At 62.0% G+C, this 22,491-nt stretch overlaps 1 protein-coding gene across 6 annotated transcripts; it reads left to right on the top strand.

Moving 5' to 3' along the window:
* The first annotated feature begins 67 nt into the window (after positions 1-67).
* On the top strand, positions 68-20,795 carry SPPL2B (signal peptide peptidase like 2B). Of its 6 annotated transcripts, XM_064371223.1 has the most exons (16): positions 1,938-2,827; positions 2,960-4,053; positions 5,842-5,961; positions 7,678-7,860; positions 8,965-9,054; positions 9,289-9,428; positions 10,170-10,312; positions 10,426-10,522; positions 11,250-11,366; positions 13,417-13,498; positions 14,162-14,236; positions 14,532-14,594; positions 14,706-14,805; positions 15,384-15,461; positions 18,405-18,565; positions 19,321-20,795. In XM_064371223.1, the coding sequence occupies exons 3-16, from the start codon at positions 5,860-5,862 to the stop codon at positions 19,582-19,584; spliced, it is 1,695 nt and encodes a 564-aa protein (XP_064227293.1). In that variant the 5' UTR covers positions 1,938-2,827; positions 2,960-4,053; positions 5,842-5,859; the 3' UTR covers positions 19,585-20,795. The 6 variants fall into 6 exon arrangements, with proteins under 6 accessions (XP_021532394.2, XP_021532398.2, XP_064227293.1 ...); XM_021676719.2 differs by lacking the exons at positions 1,938-2,827; positions 2,960-4,053 and adding an exon at positions 68-133; XM_021676723.2 differs by lacking the exons at positions 1,938-2,827; positions 2,960-4,053 and adding an exon at positions 68-133 and having other exon boundaries at positions 18,405-18,628; positions 19,321-19,410.
* Positions 20,796-22,491: the final 1,696 nt, after the last annotated feature.

The following is a 22,491-nucleotide window of genomic DNA, read 5'->3' as shown; positions in this document are numbered from 1 at the left end:
CGTGGCCCGGGGTCTCGGGGCGTTGCTGGGAAACATCTGTCGACGGTTGCGGTGGGCACCGGCCGACATGGCGGCGGCGGCCGAGGCTGCGCTGGCGCGGCTTGTGGCGCCCTTTCTGCTCCTCGCGGCCCAGGTGAGCGCGGCGTCGGTTCCGACGGCCCCGCAGGCTGCGGCCCCTCGGCCTCTCTGCCCCCGGGCTACGAGCAGGAACGACCCAGGTCGTCTCGGGGGGTCCAGCCTCGGGGATCCGCGGTCACCGCGCTGTTGGCCGGCGGTGCCGGGGCCTGGCCGTGACCTTGCGGGGCTGTCCCCGGCTCGTCTCCCTTCCCTGCCTCGGAGGCCCTCCGCCGCTGCAGCGCCCCTCACTTCCTACCGGGACGGAAGCTTGTGCCCACTCCATCCCTCCGTCCTGCTTGTTCTTGTCGGGGTCTCCAGCCGCCGTCGGGGTCGCCTGTCTCCGGCTCTGTGGCCTTGGGCAGGCGGCTGCCCACTCTGCGCCGAACCTCAGTTTCCCCTTAGGCGGAACGGGCGCGGTGCGGGCTAGCCTCACCCTAGGGGGTGCGGTGGGGAACCCAGAGGCGTCCCGCGCGTCCCCGAGTGTCTGGCAGCGCCCTGGAGTGGCCAAGAGCCCAGCCTTGCACTGGGGCCGCATCCCTGCTCCGTCTTTTGCTCCGTGACCTTGGACAAGGGAATTCCCTGCTTGGAGCGTCAGCTGCTCGTCCGCGGGAGGAGGGCTGACGATGGTGTGGATTCTGGAGATGATGCCCGGGGTGACCAGCGCCCAGGGCCAGCACGCCCTCATTATGTTGTGTGTCATTTGATGTAAAGGGTCTCAGGTTCTCGTGGGACAGTCTACGAGATAGCACTGTCCTAACTGCGTTTTTTGTTTTCCTTATTTCCAAATTTTCCCTCTCTCCTGAGTTTGGGGTCTTGGGGAATGGTACCCCGAGCAGCCCTACAAATGCGGCCTTTAACCTTGACTCCTCCTTCCGAGTTCTCACTCTTAAGGCGTCGTTGCCACCGGCTCCTTCTCAGTCCCACTCCTCCAGCCCCACTGTCCTCCCCCTGCTGTGGCTGCCTTTGTCCCCCATGTCCCCAGTCCAGCCTCGACACAGCAGGAGTGACCCTGTCGCATCCAGATGAGTGTGTCCATGCATTTGTGGCCCGGCTATCAGAAGCCTGCAGTTCATTGCAGGCGCTGGGCTCTCTGGCCGTTTCTCTTACCCTGGAAGCCCCCCCGCAGAAGCTTTCTGACAACCCCACCCCCAGCTACTCTTTCGGCCTCCTGGACTCCCCCCATTCTGCAGCCAGGGACCTACAGCTCCCCAGACATTTGGAAGGAGGGAAGAACCAAAGGTGGAAGGAAGATCCTGGAACACTGTGGAGGGAGGGACTCAGTTTGCCTGGAAAGGCTTTTCCAGAGCAGGGGTGTGTGTGTGTGTGTGTGTGTGTGTGTGTGTGTGTGTGTGTGTGTGTGTGTGTTTTGAGAGGGAGTCTCACTCTGTCACCAAGGCTGGAGTGCAGTGGTGCCATCTCAGCTCACTGCAACCTCCGCCTCCTGGGTTCAAGTGCTTCTCCCACCTCAGCCTCCCGAGTAGCTGGGATTATATGGGTGCACCATTGTGCTTGGCTAATTTTTGTATTTTTAGTAGAGATGGGGTTTCGCCATGTCGGTCAGGCTGGTCTCGAACTTCTGACCTCAGGTAATCACCTGCCTTGGCCTCCCAAAGTGCTGGGATGACAGGTGTGAGCCACCGCGCCCGGCCCCGAAGCAGGTGTTCCCAAGGTTGAGTAGGAGTTTGCCGGGTTGGCAGGACGGGAAGGGTGTTGGCGGCAGAAGCAGCATGGGCAGGGGCTGGGAGGGGTGAGAGCCGTTGGGCTATTTGGGGCTGGCAAGGGGTGGGCTGCGGCTGGAGTGTAGGGTGGAATAATGCTGGAATGGAGGGTTTCCACCTGGAAATTGTCACCACCAGGGAGGCCTGCAGGTGGGCCGTGGAGAGAGGCTGGGGCAGGGGCACAGAGGAGGGGGCCATGGTATGAGTGGCCCCAGGCAGAGGGTGAAGGCAGAGCACTGGGCCTCCTCGGCTGGAGGACAGGCCGTCAGGTGAAAGCCAAGTCGTGGAAGGTGCTGGGTGCTGGGGTGCGTGGACTTTACCCTGAGCGGGCTGAGGAGCTTGAGCTTTATCCGGAGTGTGGAGAGCCAAAAGCCAAGTCCAAGGGACACGAGAAAGCAGGTGCTCCCGCCCCTCCTGGAACCTTGATTGTAAATACACCCTGAGGCGCCCAGTGCCTGGAGGGGGCGGTGCTTCCCGCAGCGGAAATGGGAGTCTGTTGCCCAAGAATAAGACTTGGCTCTGGGGCAGGAACCTGCTTGGTGACAGTCCTCAGCTCACTTGCTACCATTTGGTGACCCTGAGCAAGAAAATTGACCTCCCCAGTGAGACAACCCCCACCACGGAGCCGTTCCCCAGCAGGCCTCAGCTGGAGCTGGTGGACCTGGCTGGACCGGGCCGGCTCCTGAACTCCTCAATTCCGGTTTCTGGAGTCACATGCCTGTTTCAAAAGCCCTTGACTCAGATGCTTTCACAGTCATTCTGAAGCAGGGTTTCTAAGCCTCCTAGAAGGTTTTAAAGCTGTGTGTGGTTGCGAAGCATCTGCGCTGCAGTTGGGGAGGATTCCGAGCTGGAGGCCTGGGCTTTGAGCCTGTCCTCGTAGCCTGCCCCAGCTTTTGCTGGCCTTCCACAATTCTGTGAGCCCGACCAGAACTCAGGGCCCTATTAGAGCTGTGGCGGTTGAAGAATTGCTCCCTGTTCCTTTAACTCGGCAGGTGAGGAAACTCTTCACAGTGAGACGCTGCTTTCTCTGGCCTTTGATAGAGGCACAGGCTTGTTTTTTAACGGAAAACCAGTTTTACGAATTGTGCAGAGGAAAATGCATGAATGTGCTTTTGTGTTCTTAGATGACCCTTTTAGAGAGAAGCAGTTCTGTTGGTTCCCATTTTACACAAAAGACACTTTTCACCGAAGTCCCTGATCCTGTTGAACAAAGCTTGGCAAGTGTTTTCTGGGAAGGGCTGGACAGTAGTTCTGCTGGGATTTGTGGCCCACGTGGCCTCTGGTGGGGTGGCTTGGTTTCTCCTGTTGTACCTCCAGAGCCGGAGACTCTTCCTTAGGAATGGGCTTGGCTGCATTCCAATGAAACTTTATTTACAGCTGGGCGCGGTGGCTCACGCCTGTAATCCCAGCACTTTGGGAGGCCGAGGCAGGTGGATCATGAGGTCAAGAGATAGATACCATCCCGGTCAACATGGTGAAACCCCGTCTCTACTAAAAATACAAAAAATTAGCTGGGCACGGTGGCGCATGCCTGTAGTCCCAGCTACTCAGGAGGCTGAGGCAGGAGAATTGCCTGAACCCAGGAGGCGGAGGTTGCGGTGAGCCGAGATCATGCCATTGCACTCCAGCCCGGGTAACAAGAGCGAAACTCCATCTCAAAAAAAAAACAACAAACTTTATTTACAAACACAGAAGGCGGGCCTGACTGTGGATTCTTGGCCTCTGCTGTGAACCATAACATCCCTCCTGGAGTAGGTGCGAGGGGTTCTGAACTCTAGGAGGCTGTGTTAGAAGAGTGGCCCTCACGGGCAGGCAGTCTGATGGGCAGAACCGGGAAGAAAGGGCTCCTGACTCTGCCTCGGCTCTGGAGGTCACACAGGAGGTGCATGGAGTTGGGCTGGGTCAGGTGCAGGAAGGAAGCATTAGCCAAGTGCTGAGACCCCCAGGGGACTGCAGGGACTGGGGCTTTGACCAGGCTGCCACCCGGAGGCCTCGAGGTCCTTGACCCAGAAGCTCCCAGACCAGGCCAGAACCCTGTGTGATTTCAGTGAGGGCCTGGCGGTTGGAGAGCCGGTTTGTGCCCGGGTGCTCGGGTTGGTGTCCGGCGCCAGGGACTATTGGGACCTTTGGCCGAGCCGGCTCCCCTTCCCCGGCCCCAGCTTGGCGGAGCTGCGTCTGCAGTGTGGGCCTTGTATGAGGTGGAGTTGTCCAGACGAAGGTTTGCTGTCCTCTTCCTGATGTGATGAATGGCTGTGGCCTGTTTGTTTCCCTGGCAGGTCCTCTGGGGACCAGTGGCTGTGGCTGTCTCTCTGCCTGGGAGGTTTACAGCCTGGCAGGAGCCCCACAGCCCCAGAAGGCCTGGGCCAGGAGCCCGCCCTGTGCAGTTGAGTCCCGCAGCCCTGGAAGGCCTGGGCCAGGAGCCCACCCTATACAGATGAGCCCTGCAGTCCCGGAAGGCCTGGGCCAGGAGCCCACCCTATACAGATGAGCCCTGCAGTCCCGGAAGGCCTGGGCCAGGAGCCCGCCCTGTGCCAATGAGTCCTGCAGCCACGGGAGGCTGAGGGCTGGGCGCTCCTGAGGGATGGGCGGGCCTAGGGCTCGGGGGTGGGTCTCCTTGCCTCGCCCATGGCTTTTCTCCTGGGACCCCTCCTCCCTGTACACGCTGGGCTCCCCTGGGGTTCCGCACCGAGGGTCTGCAGTGTGGGAGAGCAGCTGGGACCTGCGCCTCATCCCTGTGAGACCCTCTGGTGACCAGCATCCTTGAGAGATGGAGACATCTTTGTTTGATACTGGCTGGGGTCCCTGGGCAGGGGAGCGGGAGGAAGGGGGACAGTGCAGGCAGCGGGCAGCTGCTGGGGGAACCGGAGCCCGCAGTGTCCACAGTGGTCTCCGCAGTAGGAAGCATGGTAAGCGGGGTCAGCTGCCTGCGTGTGGAATCGTGTCTTTCCTCATAGTTCCATCCTGCTCTGTGAAGCCTAAAATTGAAGAGGCAGGGGTTGGCCCTTCCTGTCCAGGCCCGTCCACTCTGTGGCCCTCCTGGGAAGTGTCCAGGGCTTCAGGGCCTGATCCTGTCCCTACCTCGTTTTGAGAGCACTTCAAGTGCCCTGGCCCGCTCTGTCACCGGGTGCAGTGGCCCCTGCTCCTCTTGGCTGGCTTCTGTCCCTCATCCCTGTACCAGGTAAGGGGCTCCTGCCGGAGGATCTGGGCCTTCTCCCTGTGGCCCGTCCTGAGCAGCTGCTACCGCAGGCCGGGAGCGCAGGAACTGAAGCCCTGGCGATTCTCCCTCCTGGGAAGTGTGAGCTGCTGTGCTGGACGCTGCGGGCTCAGGGCTTTTCGGGGAACGAGAGAGACACTGTCCTGTGTGGTGGCGTGTCCTATTGCAACCTCAGCCTGCCCCACTCAGGACCTGGTGCCTGTAGGCCTCTTGGCCCAGCTGCTTCCTGCTGTTCTTCCAGCGGGAGCTGAGGGGCACCGACCTGGGATCCTCCTGATCCGGGACCTGCCACGTGACTGGGCCCCCATGTGCCCCTGGAGTACCAGCCAACAGGCAGTGCTTATGGGACTGTGGGTCAAAGGCCACTCAGACCTAGTGGTGTGGAGGCTCATCCAGGCCTCCCGCCCAGGCCCAGGGCCAGGTCTGCTGGGGCCCTGCCCTCCTTCCCTGTGGAGGGCTCTGCCGTGGCTGTCATCCTCCTGCTGTGCCCACTGGTCCTGGGAGGCACAGGAGGTGGTAGGACCCCTGTTTGGTGCAGAAACTCTGGGGGCCACAGAGTGGTGACCTGACACACCTGTGGTCACCAGCCTGGGGCTCCCTGAGGAAGGTGAGCCGGTCTGCGTCCTTGCTATAAACCATGTATGGTCACATCCCTGTCTGTCCTGTCGAGAGGGGAAAGCATCCCAGACCACCTCGTGAACACGGGCGCCCTTCCTGCCCTCTGTTTCTCGTGGGGCGGTACGGCCCTGGGCCTCCCATGCTGTGGTTCTGACTGCCAGCCTTGTCCTGCAGGTGGCCTGTGAGTATGGCATGGTGCACGTGGCCTCCAAGGATGGGGGCCCGAAAGGCAAAGACTACTGCATTCTCTACAACCCGCAGTGGGCCCATCTGCCGCACGACCTCAGCAAGGCAGTGAGTACCCGCCGGCTGGGCACCCCTGCAGAGAAGCGTGCGTGGTGGCCAGGGCTCCAGAGACTTATTGGGCAAGGGCTGCAGGAAAGATCCATAGGCGAGAGGCAGGCCCTGGCCCAGTCTGGGGGCCTTGGGTGTGACCCCAGTTCCCCTAGGCCTCCCCAGTCCTGGTCATCAATGAAAGCTGTCCACGGGAACTTGGGGTGCGGACCGAGACACCAGCTGAGCCCCACGTGCTGGACAAGGGTCTCTACTGCTCCATACCATAGTTCCTGTCTTGTGGGCCCAGACACAGGGGTCCTTGGAGGAATGACACCAGAGGGCACAGTAGGGCCCCAGGGACGAGACCTGTTCCTTTCCCCATCTTCCCAGCTGGGGCACTAGCAACTGCTGCTGGGTGGGTCTCCTCAGACCCCGCCTCCTTTTCCACTATATCCCTTAGGCCACACCTCCTTTCCAACTATATCCCTTTAGGCCCCGCCTCCTTCCCCCCGTGCCTTTCAGGCCCCGCCTCCTTTCCCACTATATCCCTTAGGCCCTGCCTCCTTTTCCACTATATCCTTAGGCCACGCCTCCTTTCCCACTATATCCCTTAGGCCCCACCTCCTTTCCCACTGCATCCCGCCCCCTCCTGGATCCCTTGAGGCCTGTCAGCCAAGAGGCACTACCGTCTTCCTGTCTGCTTTGTGATAGTGTGTGTGTGAGCACGTGTGTAATTGGTATGTGCCTGCACATGTGCATGTGTCTGAACGCATGTTCTAGGTGAGTTCACATCAGTGTGTGTGCATGTGCGTGTTTTTTTGTGCGTGCTTGTGAGCGTAATAGGTATGTGCGTAGACCTGTGCCTGAGTGCATACTTCTGAGTTTGTGTGTGTGAGCATGTGTGTAATATGTGTGTGGATGTGTGTGCCTTAGTGTGTGTATTTGTGGCTGTGTCAGCACACGTGTGTGATAGGTGTATGGGGGAGCATGGGCCCGAGTATGTCTGTGTTCATGTGTGTATGTAAGTGTGTGTGCAATAGGCATATGTACAGATGTGTGGGTGCATGTATATGTGTGTGCACATGTGTAAACACATAACAGATGTGTGGATGTGTGCACGTGCCTGTGGTGTATGACTCCACATATATGCGTGTGTGTGTGTAATAGGTTTGTGTGTGGATACGTGTGTGTAATAGGTTTGTGTGTGGATACATGTGTGCCTATGTGTTTATGTCTCGGTTTGTGTGTGCATGAGTGTGTGTGTAAGCACGCATGTGTGGTGTCTGTGTGCACCGTGTACTCGGGCCTGGCTGTGTGAGAATGCATGTGTAATAGGTATGTGCGTGTGCCTGAGAGCATTTGTGTGAGTTGACGTGATGTGTGTGATGTGTGTGTCTGCCCGAGCGTGAGTGCACATGTATGTGGTTGTGTGTACATGTGTGTGTGTGTGCCGTGTGCTTGGGCCTGGCTGTGCACCGGGGATGGTGCATGCTGTCCTTGTGGACACAGCCGCAGTGGTCCTGGGGGCCCTGGCCCCCTCAGATGAGGCAGCCCAGCCCGTGGTCCAGGGCCCACTGTGGGACCCACCATCGGGATGGCTCTGCCTAGGTGGGGCTGAGGCCGCATGGCGAGGGCCGGGGCCTAGCTCAGCGCAGGCTTCGGGTAGGGGAAGAAGCAGCTGGGCCCTGTGGTGACTCACATCAGCGAGACGACACCATGCCCTGGCCTTTCCAGCCTCCCTTGCAGCTGCGCAACTGGACGGCCTCCCTCCTCTGCTCCGCAGCAGACCTCCCCGCCCATGGCTTCCGCGACCAGATCCCGCTGGTGGCCCGGGGAAACTGCACCTTCTATGAGAAAGTGAGGCTGGCCCAGGGCAGCGGGGCACGCGGGCTGCTCGTCGTCAGCAGGGAGAGGCTGGTACGGCCCTGTGCGCCCCTCTGCCACCATGGGGCCCGGCCTTCCTTGTCTACGCTCAGGGGGCTGGAGGGGGCGGTGGCAGTGGCAGAGGCGGGGGCAGGGGCTGGTTTTCCGACACCTCGCTAAAGGCAGGCCTGTCTTTGGGGCGGGTGTGGGCGGAGATGGGTCTTTTCTCCCGAGCCGCTGGCTGGGCTATGGAACTCTGGCCGTGTCTTGTGAGGCGCCTGTCCTAGAGCAGCCCCCAGAGTGACCGGAGACCACACCCTCCTCGGGGATGGGATTGGGGTGGCTTCTGAGGAGCAGGTGGTCTGGCCCTGAGCTGGTCCCTTTCAGACCCCGGTACCCTGGCCCTCGAGTCGGCAGGGCTGTGCTCACCTGTGTGGTCCTAGCCAGGTGGCCTGAAGCTTAGCCCCTGTTCCCTCCTGTGAAATGGGGCTGTGGCTGAGAGCTGGGGGCCTGGCAGGGCCAGCTATAGCACGGGGACATGCTGCCTGCTGGCTGGGCAGGGTGCACGGCCTTCCCTGAAGTGTAGTTTTGGGATAAGAAGAAAATGGGATTCAGAAATGCCCTCATAGCCCTGCCTGTGGCTCTGGGCTGGCCGCTGCCCATGCTGCGGCCTGAGCCTGCTGACTGAGGTAGGCCTGGTGCAGGGGCTGAGGGCCGAGGGCAGAGCAGGCCTGGGAGTGCCGCGGTGCCATCCCCTTCGCTTGCGCTGCTGTCACAGTTGAGAGAGGGCCTCAGTGGGTGCAGGGCTCAAGGTGGCTTAGTGGGCAGGCATGGGCCATGGCTTGTCCTCTAGGGACAAGTGTCACTTAGGACGTGTGTGTGCGGTTAGGGAGTCCCACGGCCGAGGGAGGGATCAGTGGCTCTTGAAGCCTGGGGCCCTGTTGTCAGGTGGGGAAGGCTTAGTGACTTTGGGCCTCCCTGTCCTTGGGTCCTCCTGGGAGGCTAGAGGTTGCTGGGTGCAGAGGGGAGCATGCAGGCGGCCCCAGCCTGGCCTGAGCCTCGAGTGAGGGTCCCAGGAGAGGAGGTGAATGGGCACAGAGCTGGGAGCCCACCTACTGCTGCGGGTGATGCCTGCTGCTCCCTCCTCTGGGCCCCCAGGTCCCCCCGGGGGGCAATAAGACGCAGTATGACGAGATTGCCATTCCCGTGGCCCTGCTCAGCTACAGAGACATGCTGGACATCTTCAGGGTAGGTCCCGGACTGCTCACACCCGTGCTCCCATGGCGTTGGGGCTTCGGGCTGGCTGCCGGGGGTGTGGGGGGGGCTCATTCGTCAGTTGGTGGGATCGGGGTGGTGGGGGAGGTGTGACCTCTGCAGGCCCGGGTCTCCAGCCCCAGCCCCACAGCTCACGGCTGCCTGGGGATCCATGGCTGAGGGCTGGCGGTGGCCCTGACGCCGCCTCTGCTGTGTTCGTCGAGGCAGCGTTTCGGCCGCATGGTGCAGGTGTCGCTCTATGCGCCTAACGAGCCGGTGCTGGACTACAACATGGTCATCATCTTCATCATGGCCGTGGGCACCGTCGCCATTGGCGGCTACTGGGCCGGGAGCCGGGATGTGAAGAAGTGAGTGCCGCGCCGTATGTGTGCTGGGACGTGCGGGGCGGGCGGTTCTGACTCTGGGGCCAGGGCAGCTAGTCTTCCCATCCAAACCAGCAGTGAGCGCTTTGGGTGCGGCAGGCACGGCTCTCCCCGTGGAGCCCTTTCTTTTGTCCTCAGGAGGTCGAGGGACAGAATCAGGCTTTTCCCCTGCCTGGGTAGGCTCCGGGGACCTGGTGGGTGTGCAAGGCTGGGCAGGCGTGGGCGTGGCAGGTGTGACAGGTGTGGGTGTAGCGGGTGTGGGCGTGGCAGCTGTGGGCGTGGCAGGTGTGGGTGTGGCTGATATGGGCGTGGCAGGTATGGGTGCGGCAGTTCGAGGGCTGGGCAGGTGTGGGTGTGGCAGGTGCAGGCTTGGCAGGTGACTGGGGCCAGCTGCCCTCTCCTGCGGAGCCACCCGGGTCTGGGGCGGCCCCTTGTCCAGGGATCTTTATGCAGATCCAAGCTGCAGTCGCTGCCCAGACACCAGCCTCTGGCCCTGCCTAGTGGCTGCCCCGGCCCAACCCAGGGACGCGGGCCCTGCGGCCCTCTGCTGTGTGGTCTCCTCCGTCCTGGGGATGCTCGGGACGGTTCCTTGCGCTTCAGTTCGCCCCTACTCTTTCCCCTCCTGCTCTTGGGTTTTCTGCCCCGTGCCCCCGGGTGGCTGTGGGCTTGTGGCCTCACGTCGACCAGCTGGCCCCAGTGCCCCGTGACCCCGCGGCGTCTCTCAAGAAGGTACATGAAGCACAAGCGCGACGACGGGCTGGAGAAGCAGGAGGACGAGGCGGTGGACGTGACGCCGGTGATGACCTGCGTGTTCGTGGTGATGTGCTGCTCCATGCTGGTCCTGCTCTACCACTTCTACGACCTCCTCGGTGCGCCGGGCCTCCGCGGGCACTCTCCTCCCGGGCGGGTGGGCAGCCAGCCCCGGGTAGAGGGAGGGTGGCGTGCGGGCCTGGCCCCTGACCTCGTGGCCCTGCCCCTGCAGTGTATGTGGTCATCGGGATCTTCTGCCTGGCCTCCGCCACCGGCCTCTACAGCTGCCTGGCGCCCTGTGTGCGGCGGCTACCCTTCGGCGAGTGCAGGTGAGGCCGCCCGGGCCCCCGTGCCTGGCTCTGTGCAGTGACAACCACGGCCCCTTTGCTGCCCACAGCCCCCCATGTGCGGTGTAGCCCAGGGTATATAGCAGGTGCTCACGCAGTGCTGGCCTAGGGCTCCTAGGCCCCGGAGCAGGGTGGAGTCAGGGTGAGCTCTCAGTGGAGCCCACCGGCAGCCAGGCACGAGGGGCAGCGGGGGAGGGTGCCCTCATCCCCAGGAACCCTGCCCTGGGTGTCAGGCTGGCGGGGGCACAGGAGGGCGCCAGGGTTCTCTGCAGAACCCAGAAGGTTTCCCTTGGCCCAGAGCTTGGCCTGGCTCTTAGGGGTAAAGGGAACTGCCGGGGGGTCTCAGACAAGGTCACACCCCGGTCTAGGAAGCGGGACCTGCCCGAGGGGAGACCTTTTGGGTTGCCGTCCCTGGGTGGAGGTGGAGGCCTGGAGCAGGCAGGGCCAAGGAGAGGGAGCCCAGCGCAGGAGAGGGGGCTCTTCGGGTACAGCCAGTGGCCCCTAACACCTGCCCTGGCTGGGCTCTGCCCTGCGCCACCCCACCCCGGGAGCGCCTCCTGTGTCATCGTGTGGGGATGTGGAGTTTCATAAGGAGGACAGAGAGGGGGCTGCCACTCGGGAGGGGTGCCTGGACAGGGCCTGAAGGCGGTGGGCAGTGGGATGAGGCCGGGGCTGGAGGGCTTCGCTCTGACTGCCCCGTGCCCCCCAGGGTCCCCAACAACAGCCTGCCCTACTTCCACAAGCGCCCGCAGGTGCGCATGCTGCTCCTGGCGCTCTTCTGCGTGGCCGTCAGCGTGGTGTGGGGCATCTTCCGCAACGAGGACCAGTAAGTGCTGCTCCTGGGCCCTGGCGGGTGGTGGCGCGCCCACCCGGGTGTGCTCAGACGCTCCCTCCCGCCAGGGCTCCCGGGGCCCTGACTCCCTTCCCTCCTTGGAGGCTGCCCAGCCTGGAGCCGCTTGAGCGCCCGTTAGGAAAAGCTCTGGCCCCAGGCTGCCCTGACGGCGTTTGTCCCGGGCCATGGGAACCCTGACTGGATCTGGGAGGAGAGGCTGGAGCCCCGTGGCCCTGGTGCCACGTCCTCTGACACACCTGGCTGGGACTCCTGTGCGGGTCAGCGCTGCCCAGAGCCACCGTCTGCCCCCTGCTGTTCCCGTCCTGGCCCCTGCGGCACACCACAGGTCCGAGGCCCAGAGTGCGGGTGCCAGGGTACCCGACCCTCTCGGTCATGCCTGCCGCGGCCCTGAGCAGTGACAGAGGTGCCTGCACTGCTCCCCACATCCTCACCTCCCACGCGGCCTGAACTGTGGCTGCCTCCCGCTGGCCAGGCCTCCCCATGAGGGCGAGCGCCTGGCACAGTGTTGGGAGGACAGAGCCGGTCTGTCCCCGCCCGGCCCCCACCGCTGTGGCTGACGCCATCTGGCGCTTCCTCCCGGCTTTCCTGAGGGAGCCAAGTACGCTTGGCTTTAGTGTGGATCGGAGCCGCGGCACGTTTAACTGGCAGGAGGAAGACGTGAAAATATTTTGAATCTTTTGTACACAAAGAGAAAATGAATTTTTCAGTTACATCCAAGCCAGGAACTTGCTCCGGCACATGAAGTTAGAGCAGGCCGGGGCTGGCTGGGCGCAGGCGCTCGCGCCTGTGATCCCTTCATCTGAGAGGCCGAGGCAGGAGGATCACCTTACCAAGGAGTGCAAGACCAGCCTGGCAGCAGAGCGAGACGCCGCCTCTGTTGAAGAAGTAACGTAAAATAAGAAAACATAGCTGGCCGCAGTCCTCTGGGTGTTGGCGGCGCGTGGTGCCTGGAATCGGCTGTGCTGGCGTCTCCTGTGGAGCCCTCTGTTCTTAGCAGCCGCCCTGCCCGGGAGGTGTTTTTATCCCATTTTCAAACGAAGCCTTTGATGTCTGAGACGCTGAGGAAGGTGGGGAAGTTGTCCAGCAAGTGACAGGCAGAGCCGGCATGGGGGTCGGGCCAGCGAGGAGGGGCTGCGGGGTCTGCATGGGGCCCGGAGAGGGCATGAGTTGCAGCTGGCCACGGGGGCAGTGGCCTTCTGCAGGAAGCAGTTCTGTGCTTTGCCCCGGGGCCACCAACTGCGTGGCGGCTCCACCCACTGTGGACCCAGAGGCTCTGCGAGGAAGCCTGGTGGGGCACAGGTTTTTCTTTAATAAGCAGTTTGGGCCGGGCACGGGGGCTCACATCTGTAATCCCAGCACTTGAGGAGGCCAAGGCAGGTGGATCACGAGGTCAGGAGTTCAATACCATCCTGGCCAAGACGGTGAAACCCGTCTCTACTAAAACTACAAAAATTAGCTGGGCGTGGTGGCTCATGCCTGTAATTCCAGCACTTTGGGAGGCTGAGGTGGCAGATCACTTGAGGTCAGGGGTTCGAGACCAGCCTGGCCAACACGGAGAAACCTCATCTCTACTAAAAATACAGAAAAATTTGCCTGCCATTGTGTTGGGCGCCTGTAATCCCAGCTACTCAGGAGGCTGAGGCAGGGGAATCCCTTGAACCCTCTGCCTGGCCCCTGCCTCCAGCGTGACGCCCACCGTCTGGGGACAGTGACTGAGGGGATGCATCTGGCCAGGCCTGTGTCCACCGTCCTGGCTGCAGAGTGGCCAGCTCCTCCACCTGCTTCCACAGGGTGGTCCTGGGTTAGGGCCTGTGCCGCCAGCCCTGCTGGAGCTGTGACAGCCGAGGCTCCTCTCACAGGCCTGGGGTCCTCAGGGTCATCCCGTGGGCAGGTGCAAGGGTGGCGTGGCCGCCTGCTGGCCGAGAGCAAGGGCCAGTGAGCCTTGCTTGTGTGGCTCGTGGAGGCGGCGTCCCTGGCGGTCAGCGAGCTTCCGCCCCGGCGGGGCTGCTGCTTTGTCTTGCAGGTGGGCGTGGGTCCTCCAGGACGCCCTGGGCATCGCCTTCTGCCTCTACATGCTGAGGACCATCCGCCTGCCCACCTTCAAGGTGAGTGAGGGAAGGTGCGGCCTTGGGGTATCGTGAGGAGGGGAGGGCGCGGCCGCAGGGCAGCATGGGGACCGGGGTTTCCCCCAAGCCCGGCCTGTGTGGGGCTGTGGTCCTTGCAGGTCTGTCCTGCTCACTGCTGGGGACGGCCACCGAGGCCTGCTGTGGAGGTTGGGGCTCGAAGATTGGGTCCCACGCCCCCTCCCAGGTGGCATGGGCGGGTGGCTCTGGGCGTTCCGACAGGGGCACCTCTTGTGTCTGGATGGGGTGATGGGGAGAGCAGTTGAACAGAGCTGAAGAAACTGGCCTCTGGGTGGTGCTGGGAGCCGGCTGCACTCCTGTGGTGCCGGCGTTTGTATGCCTGGGACGGCCCCCTGTATCCCAGAGCTGGCGTGGTCCCGGCCTCCGCCCTCCTGTCGCCGTTGTCCTGTTATGGGGAGAGTCTAAGAGCCGGACTTTTGTCCTCCAATGCCTCCCCGATGTTGCTTCCAAAGCCTGCTTCCGCGGGGCGTGTCCCCGGCACTGGGCGCGCTCTGCTCAGGTGCCTTTAAAGGCTTCCTCCCAGGAGGAGCTGCTGGGCCTCGTGAGATGGGAGTGGAAGTGGGGAGTCGGGGAGTCGGGGAGGTGCAGGCAGGGTGGGGCCGCCCTCAGCCGTGGGCTCCGCAGGCCTGCACGCTGCTGCTGCTGGTGCTCTTCCTCTACGACATCTTCTTCGTGTTCATCACGCCCTTCCTGACCAAGGTGGGCACCCGCGACGCCCTCAGCTCCATCACTCCGACCCCTGCCCCATTACCCCCTCCCCCGCCGCATCACCCCACCCCCACTCCATTACCCCCTTCACCCCACCGCCCTGCCCTATCACCCTCTCCTCCGCCCCATCACCTCGCCCCCCCACCCCATCACCCTGCTCCCCCCACCCCATCACCCTGCTCCCCCTACCCCATCACCCTGCTCCCCCACCCCATTACCCTGCTCCCCCCACCACGTCACCCACTCCCCACTGCCTGTAGTCCTCACTCCACCCCCTTCTGTGCAGAGTGGGAGCAGCATCATGGTGGAGGTGGCCACTGGGCCCTCGGACTCGGCCACCCGCGAGAAGGTGCGTCCCCTGACCGTGGGGCTCAGGTGTTGCGTGGAGCAGGGTGGGACTTGAGGCACCCGGCTCTCAGTTGAGGTTCCTGGGGATGTCTTCCTCTTTCCGTCTTCACAGCTGCCCATGGTCCTGAAGGTGCCCAGGCTGAACTCCTCGCCTCTGGCCCTGTGTGACCGGCCCTTCTCCCTCCTGGGCTTTGGAGACATTTTGGTGCCAGGTACTGAGGCGGGTGGCACACGTGGGTTGGTGCTGTGGGGCAGGGCCCTGGGCGACTGAGGTTTGTCTTTGGGTGTGAGGGGCCCGGGCACCGTCGGCTGGAGAGGAAGCCCTGAGTGTCAGGGTCAGGCAGGGTGGGGCTGTTGAGGCCTGGGTGCCTGGGCAGCGAGAGCAGTGCCTAGGTGGGATGGGGACCCACTTGGTGCCCAGGGAGTGGGGAAGGCTTCCTGATACACACAGCCTCACCCCATCCTGCTCGGGGCTACACAAGGGTTCCTGCCGGGGCCTGGGTCCCGGCGAGCTGCTGCAGAAGGCAGAGGCCATATCCTCCCAGCCTCAGTGTCCCCGGGTGTTGCCAGGCGTGTCTGCCTGGCCTTTGCTCTCGCTGTGGTCTCAGCTTACCCACTGAGAGTCACGGCAGTTCCGTCCTAAGTGAATGTGAGTGGCCCGTCTGAAATGACAGCAGCCACCGGGCGCAGGAGGCCACGGCACCCACGGGTGCTCAGGCGCCCGCTGCTCCCGGGGAGCCCCTGCTCTGAGATTCTGCGGCCAGTGGGCCTCCACCCTGTTTCTCCCCAGGGCTGCTGGTGGCCTACTGCCACAGGTTCGACATCCAGGTCCAGTCCTCCAGGGTCTACTTCGTGGCCTGCACCATCGGTGAGTGCCTCGGCCCGGCCTGTGCTGGTGGCTCCGGCTCCAGCCCCGCCCTGACTCAGCCTCTGTCCTGACCCTGACCCTAACCCCAACCCCAACTCCAACAGCATGACCCCGTAACACCCTAACCCGACCCCAGCTCCAACAGTGTGACCCCATAACACCCTAACCCAACCCCGGCTCCAACAGCGTGACCCCGTGACACCCTAACCCGACCCCGGCTCCAACAGCGTGACCCTGTGACACCCTAACCCGAGCCTGGCCGCTCCGGGCGCCGGGCCTGTGCAGTACCCTGCTTTCTCATTCTCCTTGGCTTCCAATGTTCTGTTCTTTTCCTTTTTTTTCCTGTTTTCCTTTTTGTCTTTTTCTTCTTTACCTTGTCTTCTACTGTTCTTGTTATGATAGTATTTACACAAAAGTGCCGTTTTCTGATGACCCAGATTGTTTTAAAAAACGTGCCCCACTGCAGCTGGCCCCAGGAAAGAGTCGTCTGGCGCTGGTGTTCTAGGTCCCCCGGCAGGCTGCGCTGCTGAGCCATGCCCCGACCCGGCCGTCCGCGTGGTCCCAAACGCCCGCTCCCGGGGTGGGAGGGCTCAGCCCGGCCTGCGGTGCCCTCTGGTTGGCGGTGTCCCCCATACCTGCTTCCTGCAGCTGCAGGTGCCCCTGGCCTTCCCCTCGCCCCGTTTTACCGGCTTCATGCTCACCCTTTAAAATCACGACTGAGGCCAGCTGCGGGGTCTCACGTCTGTGATCCCAGCACTCTGGGAGGCCAAGGTGGGTGGATTGCTTGAGCCCAGGAATTCAAGACCAGCCTGGGCAACATAGTGAGACCCAGTCTCTACAGAAGAATGCAAAAATTAGCCGGGCATGGTGATGTGTGTCTAGTCCCAGCTGCTCAGGAGGCTGAGGTGGGAGGATCGCTTGAGCCTGGGAGTTCAAGGCTGCAGTGAGCCATGATCGTGCCACTGCACTCCAGCCTGGGCAAAGGAGTGAGACCATGTCTCAAAAAAATAATAAAATGAAAGAAAAAACAGCTGCGGAGATTTCTCTCTCCTGAACCATAATTTGTAGAGTTGTCCCCGTAAGTCCTGAGATTGAAGCCGTTGAGGTGTTTTATGGGTGCCAGCTCTCCGTTTGTCTCTGCTTCTGTTGAGAATGGTTGATGGACGTGTGGATGGTCTGAAATGGACGAATAGGGATGCCCCCTGTGCAGTGGTGTCAGAAATACGGAGATAAGTGTTGGAAAAAGTGCCAGGAGCTGTAGTGAGCTTGCTGGTCACAGTGGCTCTTTTTCTGTAGTGTTCTAGTAAAAAGTTAATTTTCTCGGCTGGGCGCGGTGGCTCACACCTGTAATCCCAGCACTTTGGGAGTCTGAGACAGGCAGATCATGAGTTCAGGAGTTCAAGACCAGCCTGGCCAATATGGTGAAATCCTGTCTCTAGTGAAAATACGAAAACTAGCCAGGCATGGTGGCGGATGACTGTAGTTCCAGCTACTGAGGAGGCAGAGACAGGAGAATCGCTTGAACCCGGGAGGAGGAGGTTGCAGTGAGCCGAGATCACGCCACTGCACTCCAGCCTGGGCGATAGTCTCAAAAAAAAAGTTAATGTTAGGCCGGGCGTGGTGGCTCACGCCTGTAATCCCAGCACTTTGGGAGGCCGAGGCGGGTGGATCACGAGGTCAAAAGATCGAGACCATCCTGGTCAACATGGTGAAACCCCATCTCTACTAAAAATACAAAAAATTAGCTGGGCACGGTGGCGCGTGACTGTAATCCCAGCTACTCAGGAGGCTGAGGCAGGAGAATTGCCTGAACCCAGGAGGCGGAGGTTGCGGTGAGCCGAGATCGCGCCATTGCACTCCAGCCTGGGTAACAAGAGCGAAACTCCGTCTCAAAAAAAAAAAAAAAAAAAAAAAAAAAAAAAAAAAAAAGTTAATGTTCTCATAGCTTTATTTTGAAATAATTTCAAATTGCAGTTGCAGGATCAGTACAGAGAACTCCTGTGTCCTTTCTCAGAGGGACTGATGATTTTGTCACACCCACTCGACTCTGTTCTCTCTCTCCACACTCACACCCACATGTGCAGCTGGCCCTCCCTACCCATGGGGTCCGCATCCGTGGATTGAAAAGACTCGAGGACAGACGTCGCCTCTGTGCCGAACGTAGATTCTGTCGGTCGGTGTTCCTAAGCCGTGCCGTGGGACAGCGAGTGCCTGTGCTGATGTCGTGTTTGTATTTGTAGGAACCGAGGGTGATTTACGGTTTGTGGGGTGTGCGTGGTTCTGGGCAGACACTGTGCCAGCTGACACCAGGGAAGTGAGCACGGGGGTCCTCGCAGCCCTCCCCTGCGGCTGCCGAGGCAGCTGTGTGTGCATTTGTGTACTTGCACGTGAGAGTCACGGCAGTTCTGTCCTGAGCGACTTTAAAGGATGGGTGGGCATGAGCCCCCGACCCCAGCCCCAGCGTTTCGCCGGGCGTCTCCTGAGAACGCAGTGTACACGCCCACGGCTCGGTGTCCCGGGGTGGGCTCTCTGGTCAGGCACGTGTCTCCTGCTGACTTTCTCATGAGAGGTTCCTAGAAACTGCGTTCCGTTCACGTCTCGCAGCCCCCTCTGCGCTGCCTCTGCCTCTGCTATCCTGTGCTGCCCGGAGCCCGCCCTTCCCGTCCTCTTTCTCGCCCTGGCCCTTCCTTCCATGTCTTTGGGGACCCTGACGTCTCTCACTGGCCCTGGCAGGGGGCAGGGTGGGAGTGCAGCCCAGGAGGTGCCAGAAGGATCCGCGTACTTTGGGGAGCCCGTGGCCCTGTTGGCTGAACCCTGCTCTCCATCTCCCATCCTTCAGCACCCCCTGCCCTCCACCGCCCCCCAGCCCGCTCCGACCTTCCAGGGACGTGGGTGGTGGCCCCCGAGGGCCCAGCTGAGCTGATGCCCCCTCTGTCCCCGCAGCCTATGGTGTCGGCCTCCTCGTGACGTTCGTGGCGCTGGCCCTGATGCAGCGTGGCCAGCCCGCCCTCCTCTACCTGGTGCCCTGCACGCTGGTGACGAGCTGTGCCGTGGCGCTCTGGCGCCGGGAGCTGGGCGTGTTCTGGACGGGCAGCGGCTTTGCGGTGAATACCAGTTTGCTCTGACTGTGAGAAATACTCGCCTAGTGAGCCCTAACTAGAGTTAAAGTTGAGTGAGATCTCCAGCCAAGAGGGGTGACTTCCTGGATTCCTGGGACTCAGGCGCATGGCACTCCAGAGGTGCCCCCACCCCTCCAGGCAGCGCCTCTTGGAGGCCCTGACCCCTGGGGGAGCATCCTCAGGCTGGAGGGCGTCAGTGCGGCTCCTCCCATAGCCGACCTCCCTCTGGAGGAGATACCACGGTCCTGCGTGGCGGTCCTGCATGGCGGTCCTGCGGCATGCTTTGTGGAAGTTAAGCCACACCCGTCCCTCTGCACTGGTGTGACGTGTTGGTTTGAGCTGGGCTCATGGATCCCACAGATGGGACCATGGCCTGAGACCAGGCCTGAGGGAGAGGTCTCCTGGGGCAGCACCCCCACCCCAAAGGTCTCCCCATTCTGATGGGCATTTCAGAAGGTTCAGGAGAAGCCAAGGACCAGGCCCCAGTGGGGAGAGACGTGGGAGTCCAGCGTTTTCTTTGGAAGGAGCTTTGCATAGCTCCCAGCCTCTGCTGACCTCGGACGGCCCCTCTGTGGCCCCTGTACTGGCGGGGTCCTGGGCACCCGCGGTCCAGAGTCCCTGGGGTCAGCATCTCATTTTAACCCTGCCGCTGTGGCCTGTGGGTACTGGGTGTGGTGGCCCCTGCCCGGGGCTCCTCTGGGTTCCTGTCGCTGCCTCACCTCTGCCTCCCTCTCCTGCAGAAAGCCCTACCTCCATCTCCATGGGCCCCAGCGCCTGCCGACGGCCCGCAGCCACCCAGAGACCCTGCCACGCCACTGCCTCCACAGCCGCCCAGCGAAGAACCAGCTACGTCCCCCCGGCCTGCCGAGCAGTCCCCAGAACCATGCACGCCAGAGGAGATGGGGCCTGGAGCCCCCACACGGGAGCCCGGGAGCCCGACCGAACCCGAGGGCCCGGACCAGGCCCAGCTGCACACCGTGGCCCAGCCTGGCACCTCGGCCTAGGGGAGGGGTGAGATGCTCACAGCCATGCCTGTCACACCAAGATGCTGGGGATGCCTGGCGCCTGCCGGAGACAGACAGACAGACAGACGCCTTCTCCCAGGACTGAGCCTGCACCGGCCTTGCCCGCCCTGACATGGTGCTGATTCTCACCGAGGCCCCCCGCGGTCCGCGCCCAGCCCCGCCCAGCTGCCCCGGCTGCACGCCTGCTGCTCCAAGCTCACCCGGCTGCCACAAGCCTTCTGTGGGTCCGTCCTCCTTGCCGGGGTCTGTCCTCAGAGGCTCTAGGCCCGTCCTCTGCAGACCCTCAAGCACCGTCTGCATGAGTGAGCAGGCTGCCCACGGCCACACTGGTGCTTACCGGCTGCTTCATGCTTCTGGTGACCTCCTTCCTCACGGTGTCCGGTTCTCCATGCTGAAGAGCGGCTTTCTGCCTCTGGAAGGCATTGCTTTTCCCTCCTGAGCAGATTGGAGGCCCTGAGGGGTTTGGATGCCGCCTCCAGGCCTAGGACACCGAGTGGTGGCTGGGGCGGCGCCTGGACCCTGACACTGGGCGGAGGCAGGCCCGTGGAGCAGGGTTTCGGGCGTGAATGAGGCTGGCCTCACGTGAGTGGACAACCTGCTCCCCTGGCCAAGGCCCCGCCACCCTCAGTCAGTCCCGAGGCGCCTGGCCACGCCTGCATACTCCTCCCTGTCTGAATAAACGGTCGCAACTTGTACACGTCCTGCTAGCGTTGCCTGGTGGGGCGGCAGTCTCTCAGACCGCCCTTCTGACAAGGAGGGTGGGTGCCAGGCAGGCTGGGTTAGGCCCTTGGGGGTCCCTGGAGCTGAGGGAGGGAGGGACTGGGCCGTGGGAGGCCGCAGAGGCTCCCGGCACCCGACCTCGCTTCCCGTGTGGGCCCCGTGTGGCTTCCGCGGAGAGGGGCTTCGGCCTCAGCTCTCCCTGTGGCGAGGGCATTGGTGCGTGGGTTCTTAACCCTCTGGACCCCGTGGCTAGGAGCTTCTGGAACCTACGAGGACATCCTGCCACTGGCGTGGTCTGCTCACCAACCTTGCGGGTTCTCCCAACCCCGCAGCAGAGATGTCCACGCTAGAACTAACCGAGGTGTGGCCCCGGCCTCCTCCCATCGCTGCACGTGGTCACTTCCAAAGCAACGGAGCCGCATTGCACGGTACGGGGCTGCCCGCCGCGCCAGGGCCCCAGGCCCCACCCGCCCCCCGCCCCGTCCACGCAGCCTGCAGACTCGAGTCCGCAAATCTGTCTCTGTTGATACCAAGTCAGGCACCCCCAGCTGCGTACGGGACTGCTGAGCGCGGCGCTGTCTGACGGGTCTGTTTCAGACACAGGCGGCAGGGGTGAGCCCCGATCCCTTCCAAAAAATACCAGCAGGAGACTCGCAGGCACCTTTGAGCCGCGTCCCGGGGAGTAGTGGCGCCTTCCCTGAAGCCATTTTGTACATGGGGACGGTGTGGGGACTTCTCTGTTTTGGTGTCGGACCTTTGACCAGTGTGGAGGGGTCGGAGGTGGCAGTCCTGTCCTCGTGTCTGTTTGTCCGTGTGGCCTTGCTGCCATTGAGTCTGATCATTAAACTCAGCTTTTGATACACGTGGCCCGGCCTCTGCTTCCGCGGTGCACAGCCTGTAGCATCTGCTCCGTGCAGGTCCCGGTGAATGGAACTGAGGACAGGCAGGCCACCAGGCTGTCCTGCAGAGGATGGACAGGAGCTGCCCCGCAGGGCCGGCCAGCACCGTGAGGTGCCCAGCGTCACTCCCACGGGCTCTGCGGGCCGTGGTCCCTGTCACGCTTGTCGCTCAGCCACTGTTGGCTGGAAAGCATCACAAACCACGTGTAACATGGACCGAAAGACCTTTCAGAAAACTCGAGGTGGGGTCTTGGAATGTTGCCAAGGCTGGTCTCGAACTGTTGAGCTCTGGCGGTCCTCCCACCTCGGCCTCCCAGAACGCTGCAGTTACAGGCATGAGCCACCACACCCGGGCCCCAAATAACTCATCTTGCCAAACCTGACATTGGAATTGTAGAGCATTCTCACAGCCCAAAAGAGTTTTGTTACTCTTCCTTCTCTTTACAAATGTGAAGACCTGTCTCAGCTGCTTCGGGACAAGGTTTCATTTCCAGCTGCTGCTGGCCGGCCCCAGGCCTGTGGGAAGGTGGGTGATGGACACGGGTTTGTGTGCGGGCCGAGGGGCCAGTGCGTCCTGAGCATCTGCCAGGTGTCAGGGACTGTGTGTGTCTTTCCAGTCTCACAGTTCCCTGTCACATTAGAGAAGGTGAGTCCCAGGCCGGGCACAGTGGCTCACACCTGTAACCCCAGCACTTTGGGAGGCTGAGGCGGGAGGATTGCTTGAGTCTGGGAGTTCAAGACCAGCATGGGAAACATAGCAAGACCCCATCTCTACAAAAATTAGCTGGGCATGGTGGTACACGGCTGTAGTCCCAGCTGTTCAGGAGGCTGGGGTGGGGGAATTGCTTGAGCCCAGGAGGTCAAGGCTGCGGGGAGCTGTGATCGCACCACTGCACTCCAGCCTGGGCGACAGAGCGAGATCCTGTCTCAAACAAAACAAGACCAAACCCAGCAAGCCTCTGAGGCCGTGTGGCTCTCAGGGACCAGAGACATGTCTTCCTGCAGGCCCTGAGCCAAGCCACAACTGCCTGGCTGCGTGACGCCCTTGGCCTTGATGTGAAATGGGGTGAGGATGCAGCGGAGATTGGTGCTCGGACCCCCACACACGGCAAAGCTGAGTTCAGACCCACCGGGGAAGGGACGGCTTCATCACGGAAAGAAAGCGGATTCCAGAATAGTTGAAGTCACAGTTGTGTTTCGTTTTTTTTGTTGTTTTGTTTTCTGAGGCAGAGTCTTGCTCTGTTGCCCAGGCTGGAGTGCAGTGGTG

Source organism: Aotus nancymaae, unplaced genomic scaffold (genome assembly GCF_030222135.1).
Source record: "Aotus nancymaae isolate 86718 unplaced genomic scaffold, 86718_ANA_hifiasm-v0.15.2.pri h1tg000124l, whole genome shotgun sequence".
Taxonomy (NCBI): Eukaryota; Metazoa; Chordata; class Mammalia; order Primates; family Aotidae; genus Aotus; species Aotus nancymaae.
Note: the sequence above shows the minus strand (reverse complement) of the source record. Positions and strands in the feature narration are given on the sequence as shown.

Excerpts from the sequence above, each read along its gene's own strand:
- SPPL2B (XM_021676719.2), top strand. The coding sequence starts at position 68 with ATGGCGGCGGCGGCCGAGGCTGCGCTGGCGCGGCTTGTGGCGCCCTTT. Across the intron at positions 10,313-10,425 it reads CCACTTCTACGACCTCCTCG|TGTATGTGGTCATCGGGATC; the intron begins GTGCGCCGGGCC and ends CTGCCCCTGCAG. Across the intron at positions 14,237-14,531 it reads TCACGCCCTTCCTGACCAAG|AGTGGGAGCAGCATCATGGT; the intron begins GTGGGCACCCGC and ends CCTTCTGTGCAG.